General features: G+C 36.9%; 1 protein-coding gene across 1 annotated transcript in view; it reads right to left on the reverse strand.

The window, feature by feature from the left end:
• Positions 1 to 14,529, reverse strand: part of RNF17 (ring finger protein 17) — a 117,561-nt gene that overhangs the window by 22,520 nt on the left and 80,512 nt on the right. The window contains exons 24-27 of the mRNA XM_077774698.1: positions 12,183 to 12,273; positions 10,671 to 10,786; positions 8,537 to 8,823; positions 7,005 to 7,168 (exon numbers count right to left, since the gene is read on the reverse strand). Of these exons, the coding sequence (XP_077630824.1) occupies positions 7,005 to 7,168; positions 8,537 to 8,823; positions 10,671 to 10,786; positions 12,183 to 12,273 (658 nt within the window). The remainder of the gene's footprint in view (positions 1 to 7,004; positions 7,169 to 8,536; positions 8,824 to 10,670; positions 10,787 to 12,182; positions 12,274 to 14,529) is intronic.

Here is a 14,529-nt window from a genome sequence, read left to right on the forward strand (position 1 = left end):
CATGCTGGGCATGAGCCTACTAAAAAAAAAGGGGGGGGGCATTTTTTAGTAGTTTCCATTCAGTTCACTATAATACTTATTATCATCATTATTATTAAACATCTACACAGAATCCAAGTCTACTTTCAAATAACATTTTACCACTTTGCAGGTATCATGAGTACCTTAGGATAACAAACCAATCCTAATTCCCTTTTTCCATTCTTTGTTCTATGGTCATTCATTTCACTTATATTTAAGTATGTGTAATCTGCATACTATATATTCATGTAAGCACATATAGTAAACACACTGTTGCTATTATTACTATGAACTATTATGCTACATCAATTAAGAAAACAAGTTTTATTTTATCTCCACTTATTCCTTCTTCAGTTCTCTTTATGCAGATCTGGGTTTCTGACCTTTATCATTTTCCTTCTCTTTAAAGAATTAAAAAATTTTTAAACTTTTATTCATTTTTGAAAGAGACAGAGAAACAGAGAATGAGTGGGGAGAGGGACAGAGAGAGAGGAAGGCACAGAATCCAAAACAGGCTCCATGCTCTCAGCTGTCAGCACAGAGCCCAATGTGGGGCTTGAACCCACAAACTGTGAGATCATGGCTGGAGTCAAAGTCAGATGCTTAAACAAACTAAGCCACCCAGGCACCCCTAAAACATTTAATATTTCTTGCAAGGCAGGTCTACTAGCAACAAGTTCAATTTTTGTTTCTCTGCAAAAGTGTTTGTATCTCATTCAGTGTTTTGAAGGATAATTTCACAGGTTGGTGGGGTGTTTTTCTTAAGATTTTAAATATTTCACTTTAAATATTTTATGGAAAAAATATGGAATTTTAAATATTCTACTTTCTTATTGTTTGTATGGCTTCTGAGGAGAAATTGGATGTAATTCTTATTTAAATTTTTTACAGTTTATTTATTTTCAGAGAGAGAGAGAGAGAGAGCGCGCGCAAGAGCGAGCATGGGAGGGGCAGAAAAAGAGGGATAGAGGATCCCAAGCAGGTCTGCATTGTGAGTACAGAGCCCAACGTGGGACTAAATCTCATGAACCATGAGATCATGACCTGAACCGAAATCAAGAGTCAGATGCTTAACTGAATGAGCCACCCAGGTACCCCTGGATTGAATTCTTATCTTTGTTCCTCTATAGGTGAGGTGCTTCAATGCTTTGGCTTATCTCAGGATTTTTTGACTTCAATTTTCTGTAATTCCAAATGATATGCCCAGGTATAGTTTTTAAAATTTGTTTTTGTTTTGGGGCGCCTGGGTGGCTTAGTCGGTTAAGCATCCGACTTTCGCTTGGGTCATGATCTCGCGGTTCGTGGGTTCGAGCCCCGCGTCGGGCTCTGTGCTGACTGCCAGCTCAGAGCCTGGAGCCTGTTTCATTCTGTGACTCCCTCCCTCTCTAATCCTCCCCTGCTCACGCTGTCTCTCTCTCTCTCTTAGAAATAAAAAAAAAAAAAAAAAAAAAAACATTTAAAATTTGTTTTTGTTTTTGCATTTATCCTGGCTAGTGTTCTCTTAGCTCCTGGAACTGTAGTTGAGTGTCTGACATTACTTTGGGGGAAATTCTCAGTCATAATTGTTTTAAATACTTCTTTCAATCCTTTCTCTCTTCTATTGGTATGCACATTATCCATATGCTATCCATTCTGTAGTTGTCCTACAGTCCATGGGTTTTGTTTTGTTTTGTTTTTTGTCTTTTTTCTCTTTTCAGTTTTGGAGGTCTCTATTGATATAATCTTTCCAGTCTACTAATAAGCCCATCAAATGCATTCATTTTTGTTTATATTTTTTTTTTGTCTTAGTATTTTACTTTTACTATCCATGTTTCTGCACACGGTCTACTTTATCCATGAGAGTCCTTATCACATTAATCACAGTTGTTTTAAATTTTTTTTTAAATTTTTAATATTTTTATTTATTTCTGAGAGAGAGAGAGGCAGCGTGAGCAGGGGAGGATCAGAGAGAGAGGGAGATACAGAATCTGAAGCAGGCTCCAGGCTCTGAGCTGTCAGCACAGAGCCCTACATGGGGCCTGATCCCACGGACCATGAGATCATGACCTGAGCTGAAGTCGGACGCTTAACCGACTGAGCCACCCAGGCGCCCCAATCACAGTTGTTTTAAATTCTCAGATAATTCCAACATCTCTGTCATGTCTTGTTTCTGATGTGTCTCTGTCTCTTCCAGTTGTGTTTTTTACCATTTAATGGGACTTCCAATTTTTCTCTCTTTAAAAGTTAAAATTTATTTTAATTGACGTGTAGCATTAGTTTCAGGTATATAAATAATGACTTGGTATTTGTATATAATGTCAAATGATTACCACAATAAATGTAATTAATAGCCATTGTCATACATAAATTATTTTGAGAGGAAAACTAAGATTTACTCTTCGTAATGTTCAAATATACAATATAGTATTATTAACTATAGTCACCATGCTGTACACTACATCTCCAAGATTTATTTTATAGCTGGATGTTTGTGCTTGTTGATCCCTTCACCCATTTTGCACACACCCCCTTTCATTTCTTGCAACCACCAATCTGTTCTCTGCATCAATGAGCTTAGTATTTTTTGATGCTGATGGTGTTTTTTTTTATATTCCACAAATAAGTGAGATCATGTGGTATTTGTCCTTCTCTGACTTATTTCACTTTGCAGAATGTCAAGGTCTATATTGTTGCAAATGGTAAGTTTTCCTTCTTTTTTTGTGACATATATATATATGTATATGTACCCCATTTTGTTTATCCATACACCCATCAAAAGACACTTAGGCTGCTTCCATATCTTGGCTGTTGTAAATAATGCTGCAATGGACATGGGGGTGCATATATCTTTGAGTGTTTTCATTTCCTTCAGATAAATACCCAGAAGTGGACTTTCTGTATAGGATACTTCTGTTTTAATTTTTTGAGGAACCTTCATACTGTTTCCGTAGTGGTTGCACCAATTTACATTCCCAGTGCACAAGGATTCTCTTCTGTCCACATTCTCACCAACATTTGTTATTTCTCTACCTTTCAATAAGTCCTTCGAACAAGTATGAAGTGACATTTTGGCTTTGATGTGCATTTCCCTAAAGATTAGTGACTTTGAGCACATTTTCATGTACATGCTGGTCATCTGTATGTCTTCTTTGGAAACATGTCTATTCAGATCCTCTACCCATTTTATAATCAGACTGTGTTTTGCTATTGAGTTGTATGGGTTCTTTATATATTTTAAATATTAGCGCCTTATCAGATACATGATGCAATTTTTTTCCCATTTCACAAGTTGCCTTTTAATTTTACTGATGGTTTCCTTTGCTGTGGAAAATTTTTTAGTTTGATGTACTCCCATGTGTTTATTTTTGCTTTGGTAGCCTTTGCTTTTGGTGTATTCAAAAATCACCAAGACGTGGGGCGCCTGGGTGGCTTAGTCGGTTAAGCATCCGACTTTCGCTTAGGTCATGATCTTGCGGTTTGTGGGTTCGAGCCCTGCGTCGGGCTCTGTGCTGACTGCCAGCTCAGAGCCTGGAGCCTGTTTCAGAGTCTGTGACTCCCTCTCTCTGACCCTCCCCTGCTCACGCTGTCTCAGTGTCTCGCTGTCTCTCTCTCTCCCCTAGAAAAAAAAAATCACCAAGACTCATCATCAAGGAGTTATTGCTTGTGTTTTCTTCTAAGAGTTTTATGGTTTCAGGTCTTTACTTCAAATCTTTGATGCATTTTGAGTTAAGTTTTGTGTACAGCATACAATAAAATCCAGTTTCATTCTTTTCCATGTTGTTGTACAGTTTTCTCAACATCATTTATTGAAGGGAGTGTCTTTTTCCCACTTGGTTCCCACTTTATTCTTGGTTCCTTTACCATAAATGACCACATAAGCATGGGTTTATTTCTGGGCTTTCTATTCTCTTCCACTGTGTCTGTTTTCATGCCAATGCCATACTTTTTTTACTATAATTTTTTAAAGTTTATTTATTTTGAGAGAGAGAGTGGGGGTGGGTGGGGGTGGGGCAGGGAGAGAGAATCTCCACAAGTAGGCTCCACACTGTCAGCACAGAGCCCAACAAGGGACTTGATCTGTGAGATCATGACTCAAGCCAAAATCAAGAGTCGGCTCTTAACTGACTGAACCACCCAGGCACCACTGTAACTTTTTTCTCAATGTGGATATGATGTAATGTGTAAAGGAAACTGCTATAACTAAGCCTTCAGTAATGTGTTAGTAAAGTGTGAAGGGAGGGAAGCATTCCACAGCCCTATATTTAGGTCTCAGCCTTTTAGTGAGCATATGACTCTAGACTGTAAACTTCGTGTTTCTCAGTTTTGTACTTCTCCTCCTTTAGGGATGGGAGAGGATGGATAAAGTGGGTTGGAGTTGGGTATATCCTTTCTTCCATATGCAGTTAACTGGAATTGGGTACTTTCCTTTCCCCTAGGCCAGTTAGGCTGGTAATATCCTAGCTGCATAGGCCCTGGTTAACTAGTTTTCCTGAGGGCAGGCCTTGTTACAATAAACCAGTATGGTTTCACATATTTCAAAGGCTCCTTTGAGGAGAAGTATGAGGGTATTTTTCTCTGATATTTACTCTGTGAATCAGGTCAAGCTCCTAATGGCACATGCCATGGAACTGTGGGGAGCCTTCCTACGACTGGGTGTGTCAGAGTTTTTAGCTTTCAGAGTTGTCCACATTGAGTCGTCTCCGGCAATACCTCAATTCCAGTTCCAGTTGTGAGTACCTGCTCCTATGAGCTGTGACTCGCTGTATTTTCTGACTTTGGGGGACAGTGGTTTTACCCTGTATACTCCTTCTGGTATGAATCCAACAAGAGCTGTTGACTTTTCAGTCTGCTGAGCTTTTTACTTGTTAGAATGATGTGGCAACTTCCAAGCTCCTTACTCATGCGTCCAGACCCAGACGTCCTCAACAACCTGTTTTCTTTTCTTTTTTTCTTTCCTTTTTTTTTTTTTTTTACAAATAGTTTATTGTCAAGTTGGTTTCCATATAACACCCAGTGCTCATCCCCACAAGTGCCCTCCTCCATGCCCATCTCCCCTCTCCCCCACCACACCCATCAGTCCTCAGTAACAACCTGTTTTCGAAATGCTTTATTTTTGACAATTCAACTTCTAAAGTTACTAATAAGGAATGTCAGTAAGTGATTTCTTTTGTCCCAATGTAATGAAATTAACATATCATTATTTAAGACTGGTTTGGCAATCAGCATTTTAAAAAGTGAAATAGAACTGAGTAAAAGGTATCTGAGTACATTACAGGTAGTTAGGGTGAGTACAGGTTAATACTTCTGTGTTTTTAAGATTTTAAGTAATCTCTACACCCAATGCAGGGCTCAAACTTACAATCCCTGAAATGTAAAATGACCTTAAGAAAAAATAAAAAGTAATTATTAAAATATCAAAGTATAATAAAATTTTAAAACAGAGATCTTAGTGTGAGAAAAATCAACGTTCACCACCATCCTATTAAGATTCCATATACATAAAGTTCATGAGTTATGATAATAAAATTGAATTTTAGTTTACTTTTCTAAAAATTTTATTTCTGAGGGAGTGGGGGGAGGGGAGAGAGAGCGAGCAAGTGAGTGAGCATCAGCAGGGGAGGGTCAGAGAGAGAGGGAGACACAGAATCCCAAGCAGGCTCCAGGCTCCGAGCTGTCAGCACAGAGCCTGATGCGGGGCTTGAACTCACAAACCATGAGATCATGACCTGAGCCCAAGTTGGACGCTTAACCAACTGAGCCACCCAGGCGCCCTGAATTTTAGTTTACTTTTATATTAAAAAAGAAAAGGGGTTTCCTGAACAATTCAAATGTATGTGAAAATGACCTTATTTGCATATCAACATGAATCTTGAAGTATCCATATGCTTAAATACTGAAAATTTGAAACCATTTTACTTTTATTAAAATGATTTAAAGCTTGTAGTCCAGCAGAAAAAGCACATGACTCAGATTAGAAATTCAGAAATCAGATACATAGATATGAATTCCAGCATCACTACCCCTGATATGGTGACCTTGGGCATGTCCCTGGATCTACATTTCAATTCTCTTATTAGTAAAATGGGAATAATCTACTCTATGATAGTTGGAAACAAATTATAAAATATGAATGCACATATGTGAAAGAAGCTTAAAAACCTGAAGTGCTATGTAATTGCTAGGTATCGACATCAAATATATAATAAAATTCTTGTGCAAGTAGAAATAAAAGACTTATTTTTCCTCCCCTCTTAAAACTACAGTTTTTCAAAATATGCAATTCTCTGAAGATTCTGCATTAAACTCAAGTACTATTTCAGTATTCTGGAAAGATAAACTGTTACTGTGAAAGAGTAAACTAGCTGGGCTATAAACAAATTTGCTAAGGAAATATCTAACCTATTGGAAAGCAAGTTGCCTTGCTTGTTTGTGTACAAATAGGGCTGCCAATTACAAATAAGTGGTACCATTAAGGTACCAGAGGCCAAATCCCTACCTGGAAATATTCAAGTTAATAAATGTTCTTGGAAATAAAAATTCTTATTCATTCATTTATTTTTGAGAGAGCACATGCATCTGTGTGTGCACAAGTGGGGAGAAGGCAAAGAGAGAATCCCAAACAGGCTCCATGCTGTCAGCACACAGCCTGCTGCAGGACTTGATCTCACAAATCATGAAATCATGACCCAAGCCATAATCGAGAGTCAGAGGCTTAAAAAACTGAGCCACCCAGGCCCCTATTTATTTTTAAGTTCTCTCTACACCCAACAGGGTGCTTAAACTTATGACCCCAAGATTGAGAGTCACAGACTCTACTGACTCACCCAGGTGCCCTGGAAATAAAAATTCTTATTACAAATAAATGTGTAATGTATCTGGTCTTCCTAGAACACTGAACTCATTAATACATGTTTTAATCAAACTTTCATGTATGTAGACTCTAAAGACCACTTACCATTATAACATTTAGCTGTAAAGTAGTCACAGAAGTGTATCCGACTCACCTTAATAGTGCCGCCAACAACTTCCATCACCTTGCCTCGATACCACATAGTGTCTGATCCTCTTACTGCACAGGCTTCTCCCTTCTTCCAGAAATAAGGCTCCAAAAGGCCAAGGCATTTTAAAATACTTTGAATTTCATTCATCATTTTTATTAGCTCAAATTCTGAAGAAATTATTAAAAATACAAAGCATTTAGGAAGAATTTCCTACCATTTTCAATATGAAATGATTAACACCTTTAATAATTCATCACCTGGGTAACACTACAAGGAGTTAATAGAGCTTTAATAAAAATCTAACTCCTTCAGTAGCTTCTATGTGTTTCAAAACATAGAACTAATAGCATGTAAATAATTATTCTGATCTCTGGTCATAAAGGCAAGCATTATTTTGGTAATAAAGCATGGTTAAAGCTCTAAACACATAACGGATAGCCACATATAAAAGACCCAACATGTTAAGATAATGTCATTTTACCATCATACTTAAGTAAAATAGAACACAAGTCAGGTGTTACTTGATGCTTAGATAGGTACAGCATAGTGCTTGAACATAAAATTGCATTATTAATGTTGATATTTACTGCTAAATAGCTCACCATTTCCACAGTAAATACATATTCCCATACTGATAGCACTGAGGGCAAAGTATGGGGAAGCTGCCACATTAGTTCTACCACTTGAGTTGTGTGATCCTGAGTTGTTTCTTTACCTCCATACCCCAGTTGAATCTATGAACCTGGTACCACAGAGCCTGTCTCCATGATCAGTACTGCGGGGGACTCACCCGTAAACCTGGTGTCACAGAGCCTGTCTGCCGAATCAGTAGTGTGAAGGATTCCATATATAACAACCAGCGCATTGCCTGACAACATAACACTCAACCAGCTTTAGCTAGGACTATTCACTTCTAGATTAGTCAATTGCCCTGATTTGTTTTGTGTTTGAATTAAAAATGACAACAACAACCAGCATTTAGGAGGTCATCAAATGAGACAAAAATTTCAAGAAATTCATAGTCATCACACCCCTGTCCATAGGTGGAAACTTACCATGGAGCCAATGAAACTTAAATACCGTGAGTGCTAGAGCTGCTGTGAGTTATAAAGTACGCTGGATGTACCCAGGGTGGAGTGAGGAAATGTTTGTACACAACCCTAAGGAGATCACAGACAGGATTTGAATAATCTCAAAAGGCTCTCAATCTCCAGTCATTTGTCATGATTTCTTTCCTATTCTAAATGAATAAAAACTTTTGTATTCTTTTTTCTTCGAAAGCCTCCAAAGTGCGTAAGTGCCAGGTCTTACAAACCTGGACCACCCCCATGTTTATCTTAGGTCCAGTATCTCTCCCCAGAGTCTCAACAAATCATTTTATGTGAAAAGCACTTTGCATGAGTTATTTTCACAACAAACCTGTGAAAATGAGTTAAATATTGCCCAAGGTATTTCAATCTGTGTCTACTTTATACAGAACTGGGCTGCTAGCTACTATTAGTGATTAATCCTCCATAACATAAAAAAAATATTACCTGACAATTTAGGTACTACAAATATAGTTCCATCATCGCCAATGCAGCTGACTGTTGCTTCAAATACTTTCATGTTAGGAATAGTTGGTGGTTTATAGCATCCAGTGGTTCTTGGTTCTGGAATTTTCTGCTTAAATTCAGATACCTTGTGTTCATTGATAACATCAGCAGTTTTTTTGTCAGGGTCAAAGTCAGTCTTAATACACTTCATAACCATTGAATCTTCTTCTTCTGGGGGTATTTCCAAAGACTTCTCAGATGAATAGCTGTTATTTAATTTTTTATTTCTGTAACATCCAAAAAATAATATATCTAAACATGAGCACATAAAAATATTCTCTGGAAAACAATATAAAGAGAGTCCTTCAAATATAGTGGAAATTTAAAGAAAATATTTGCTCTCGTCTAGGATATATTAGTCTAACTTGTTACATAAAAATGAGCATAATTTAAATTATAATAAAAATTATTTTAAATTATAAATGAGCTTGAGAAAAAATATAGAATTTCACTTAAACATTTTAAATTACTATGTCATATTTACATGTTATTTTGTCTTAAAATCTCATAAGTATATCACAAGTATTATACAATTAACTAGATCTTAAAGGGAAATACAACATCTTCAGATTGATTCTAACTTAGTCCACAGACAGAATATATACACATTCTATCAAAATAATACAAATAATAAGTTCCTTAAAAACACAATGCAGTACTATTGAGATAGTGTCAGTGGTAATAAGCTATACCTCAATTGTTTTTTTACTTCCTGTCATTCCCTTCCAGTTAAAAAAAAAAAAGTATGCCTAGTATAAAAAATCGTACAGGAAATATTATTTTCATAGAATTATATATTTTTGTTTCTTCTACTCTTATATCTTCTTTAAAAAAAAAAAAGGAGATAAACACTTGTGAGATAGCTACGTAATTCTTCAATTAACATCGTTCCCACTTGGTCTTCAGCCTTTAGAAGTCTAATAGTTTTAGTACTGTAAAAGCAGTAAGAAACATCACAGTGGCAGATGTTAGCAGTATTGGGGCGCCTGGGTTAAGCACCTGACTTCGGCTCAGGTTATGATCTCACAGTTCGTGGGTCTGAGCCCCGCATCAGGCTCTGTGCTGACAGCTCAGAGCCTGAAGCCTGCTTTGGATTCTGTTTCTCCCTCTCTCTCTGACCCTCCTGTGCTCACGCTGTGTGTGTCTCTCTCTCTTTCAGAAATAAATAAAAACATTTTTTAAAAAAGATGTTAGCAGTATTAACTTGCTTGCATTTTTCAATTTAACATTTCTTTTATCAAGGAGTTGCTTTAGCCTAAAGCCAGCGAGTGTGAAGAGAGACACATGCAGGATGTCTTTACACAGAGTCTAGCTGTAAGCCAATACTTAGGCAGTTAAGCCAGCATTTACCATGCTTACCTAACTACTTCACATCCCATTTTATTCTGATTTCTCATTCTCCTACCATTCCATCAGGACTAGGGTCCTGACCCAAATAAGGTAAGCTATAACAATGCAAGATAAAAAAAGACATCTGGCACGTATGGTACAAAGTGGCTACTTGGAATATGTGTTTGCAATGCTAATATATCTTATATCTAGAAGAAAAGAAATAAACAGCAGCAGCTAGGGCTATCGCAACATTCTTATCCTTTGCCCTTTGGACCAATTGTACCTTAAACCACAAACTTAGTACCTGAAAGGTCTAAATTTAAATATTGTTTAAATACTTTTCTGCTATCAATTTGTGTTTCACATAAACCCATGTTCATGTATACTTACCACAATTTCCAAGATAAAGCTTAAACATTTCTGTCTAAGCACATGATGGCAAAGGGCAAGGATATGGTACCCACTATATAATTCTCTTTTCCTTTGGTTTCGAGTATAAATGCCAAAGCAAAAGGGAAAACATAAAAGCAGAAATGTCAGTAGGGATTTAAATATGCAAGAGCTAATGAGCCTGAATAAAGAAATAAGCAATCCTGAATGAACTTAATTCTGAGCTGGCTTCTCAAGATTAGTTTATAAATCATTAGGAGCAAACAAGACGAAAGCACACAGGTATAAGGATTTACACAGGCAAATAAGAAGCCTCAATTATAAACTGAGGTAAAAAAAAAAAAGTCTATACCTCCTTTCTCTCAAAGCCAAACCCTTTTTAATCAAATATTTAGAAACATCGACACGTTCTCCTTTTTCATCTCTGCAGAAAATTTTCACAGGTAATGGCCATGTTGTATTGCTTTCCTGCAGTGATTTAAGAGCACAGTTAACATGAAATACTTAAAGGACACCTTATAAACAGCATACTTCACACAGGCATTTTCTCCACATTTATCCAAGTCAGAAAAATAATTTCCAGCCAAGTAATTTTGATACCTGACTCAGTATCAGAGAGAAAATAACATGGAAGAGAGTCAAGTGGGACAGGCAGTTGGTTTGTGAAATGTGTCAGGAAGACCTCACTATCTTACCTTTTTTTTAAAGTTTATTTATTTTGAGAAAGAGAGACAGTGAGCAGGTGTGCATGAGTGGAGGAGGGGCAGAGAGAGAGAAGGAGAGACCGAGAATCCCAAGCAGGTTCTGCTACATCAGCGCAGAGCCCAAAGTGGGGTTCAAACCCAAAAACTGAGTCAAAGTCAGATGCTCAACTGACTGAGCCACCCAGGGACCCCAGGAAGACCTCACTGTCAAGGTGAAATGTGGGTCTGTCAGGGGAGACCGAATGAAAACTTTTCTTCCAGCCCAGAATGGGCTGAGGGTACATAAGTTACGAATTTGTCTATCCTCCTAAACCCTTTGCAAATTATAGAGCTGAAATGTATTTTCCCAGGTGTGCTGTGTGAGTTTCTGTGTGTCCACACGCACGCAAAGGAAAGGAAGGAAAGTGCTTGCAAGGCCTATATACTCTGCTTCAAATGGAATTAGGAAAATGGAGAAAGTACACATAGAAAAAGTAACATGGAAAAATTACCCAAGAAAATTCTAATCATCAACACAATAAAAGGTATCCCACTGGATTAAAAGAAAGAATAGTTTTAAGAGTTCTGAAAAAATATATCCCTCTTCTCAAACCTCATACTTACACAAACACCCATTCTTTTACATACAATCAATATGATTTCACTAGAAGACTAACTCTTCAGTTTATAAAGACTAGCAAATGCTCTCTAGTGGGGCACCTGGGTGGCTCAGTCAGTGAAGCGTCCGACTTTGGCTCAGGTCATGATCTTTCAGGTCTGTGGGTTCAAGCCCCATGCTGGGCTCTGTGCTGACAGCTTAGAGCCTGGAGCCTGCTTCAGATTCTCTATCTCCCTCTCTCTCTCTGCCCCTCCCTCCCCACATTCTCTGTCTCTCTCTCAAAAAAAAAAAAAAAACATTAAACTTAAAAAAAAAAGAAATGCTCTCTAGCATAATGTTTTTTAACATGTAAATTATCAACTCAAGGTTATTACTTTAGAAATGCTTTAATTCATATAATCATTTATGGGATATCTATATCAAACAGGTGTTATAACCTGAAATAAGACCAAAAAAGGCTGTCAAAAAATCCATATAGTTTTGTTATTTTCTCAACAATTGTAGAAAACAACAATGAAATATCCATGACATATCTATTGTAACTGTTTAGCCCACCTCGCACCTGTAAGATGATAGTTGCTACAGCTCCAGTCAGGTACAATGAAAGACAGTCGCAAGCTGTAGCTGTCCACTTGTCACTCCCACCAGTTGGTCTAAAATAGCCACAAAAAAAGACAACTCATTTTTAGAACAAACAGAACAAGATACAGAAATATAAAAGAACCACTATATGTATATATTCTTATATATATGAGCAAACAATATAAGTAGTGTGAAATCAATTTAAACATGGCTTCTGTTATTTTCACAATTTTCTTCTCTGTTTTCATAGACTTTTGCTCACTCCTCTCTATTCTACTTAGGGATCATATCATATGCTAACTTATGTATATCTGTTCTGCAGCTACACTGAGAACCCTTAAAAAGGTACGTTTTAAGTATTTTCTTTTTTTACCTATTATGTACATTTCAGACATGCTGACCAGACTAAAACTCTGAGAGAGCACTGATAATGTATTATGTGTTGTGTCCACCGTCATACCCCTAAGGCCTAGGATAGTGCCCGGCACACAGAAGTCACTTCAAAATTATTTAATGGAAATTTAAAAAGGACAATCCCTTTGCAATAATGATTCCACTGCCCTAACATTTTTTAAAGCTTTTTCTCTGGAATTTAAATCTGATATGAATTGCTATCCATGAATATCAGCCTCAGTAATTTATAGAAAATTTATTTTTAATATTCATGGTAAAAATGCTCAATAAGGACGCCTGCATGGCTCAGCTGGTTAAGCATCTCTTTATTTACTTACTTATAATTTAAATCCAAGTTACTTAACACATAGCATAATAATGATTTCAGGAATAGTATCCAACTCTTGATTTTGGCTCAGGCCATGGTCTCACTCATAATCATGAGATCAAGCCCCATGTCAGGTTCTGTGCTGAGCATTCTTTCTCTCCTCCTCTCTCTGCCCTCCTCCCGCTCATGCATCCCCTCTCTCAGAATCTGTAAACATTTTTTAAAAAGTTCAATAAATATTGACAGGCCAATGAGAAGCAGAATATTCAATTTCATCATCTATTTTAGTTTGTGGAATTGAAACTGAGTGACTTTCCATCAAATCCACTTCAAAGAATAAAGAACTAGTACCACTAAAGAGGTTACAAGTATCATAATGCAGGCTCTGAAGGCTCTCTATACATGATTTCTAGATCTGGAGTTTCAAATGGAGCTGACCACCAAATAAATAACTAATCTTTTATTATTAGTTATTTTCACATTAATGAGTGAACAAAACAAACTGTGTAGGTAGTCTGACCAAGTAGGATTTAGTAAATATGCTACATTATTTACTAAGAAGTCCAAATGGTGTTCTTAAGATTAAGAATTTAAATTATCAGTGGCTCTTAGAATTAGTTGTGGTTTTTAAAATTTATTATGATGGTATTCAGATAAAAATCAGTGTTCACAGGGGCACATGGGTGACTCAGTTGGCTGAGTGTCTGACTTTGGCTCAGATCGCCCCGCGTCGGGCTCACTGCTGCCAGCCTGTTAGTGCAGAGCTCACTCTGGCTTCTCAGTCCCCTTCTCTCTGACCATCCCCTGCATGCAATCTCCCCAAAATAAATATTTAAAAATAATCAGTGTTAACATTAAGATTTTCCTATGATCTATTATGAATATACATATTGTAAATACTAACTTTGAAAGTATTTATAACACTAAAAAAACTTTGGTCAGTATTCATAAATATTCATAAAAAATGTTTCAGTTGGGAAAGATGAAAAGGCTCTGGAAATGGATAGTGGTAAAGGTTACACAACATGTGAATGTATATAATACAACTGCAATGTACACTAAATTACATGTTATGTAGATTTTAGATTTTACTAAAATAAGAAAAAGATTTCTCAGAAGGGTAGTAAATCATAGTGATTAGAGCTCCAATTCTTTTTTTAAATATCTATCTATCTATCTATCTATCTATCTATCTATCTATCTATCTATCTATCTACAGCAGAGGAGTGACAGAGAGAGAGCCGGACAGAGAATCCCAAGCAGGCTCCCCACTATCACTATAGAGCCTGATTCTGGGCCTGATCTCACAAGAGAGATCATGACCTGAGCCAAAACCAAGAGTCAGGTGTTTAACCAAGCTACCCAGGCACTTTGCTCCAATTCTGAATTCAGACCTTGTTTATAATCCTAGCTCAAAAGTTAATAGATGTATTACCCTGGATAATAAATTAACCTCTTGAAGACTCAATTTTCTGATCTATAAATGTCTTATCTATAGCTTTAAGGTTTATTATGAGGATTAACTAAAGTAATGCCTGTAAGACAATTAATAGAGAGTCCAGAAGTGCTAAAGGTTAGCTATTATTAGACCTGTGAAATAATGGTA

Source organism: Crocuta crocuta, unplaced genomic scaffold (genome assembly GCF_008692635.1).
Source record: "Crocuta crocuta isolate KB4526 unplaced genomic scaffold, BGI_CrCroc_1.0 scaffold277, whole genome shotgun sequence".
NCBI classification, from domain to species: domain Eukaryota; kingdom Metazoa; phylum Chordata; class Mammalia; order Carnivora; family Hyaenidae; genus Crocuta; species Crocuta crocuta.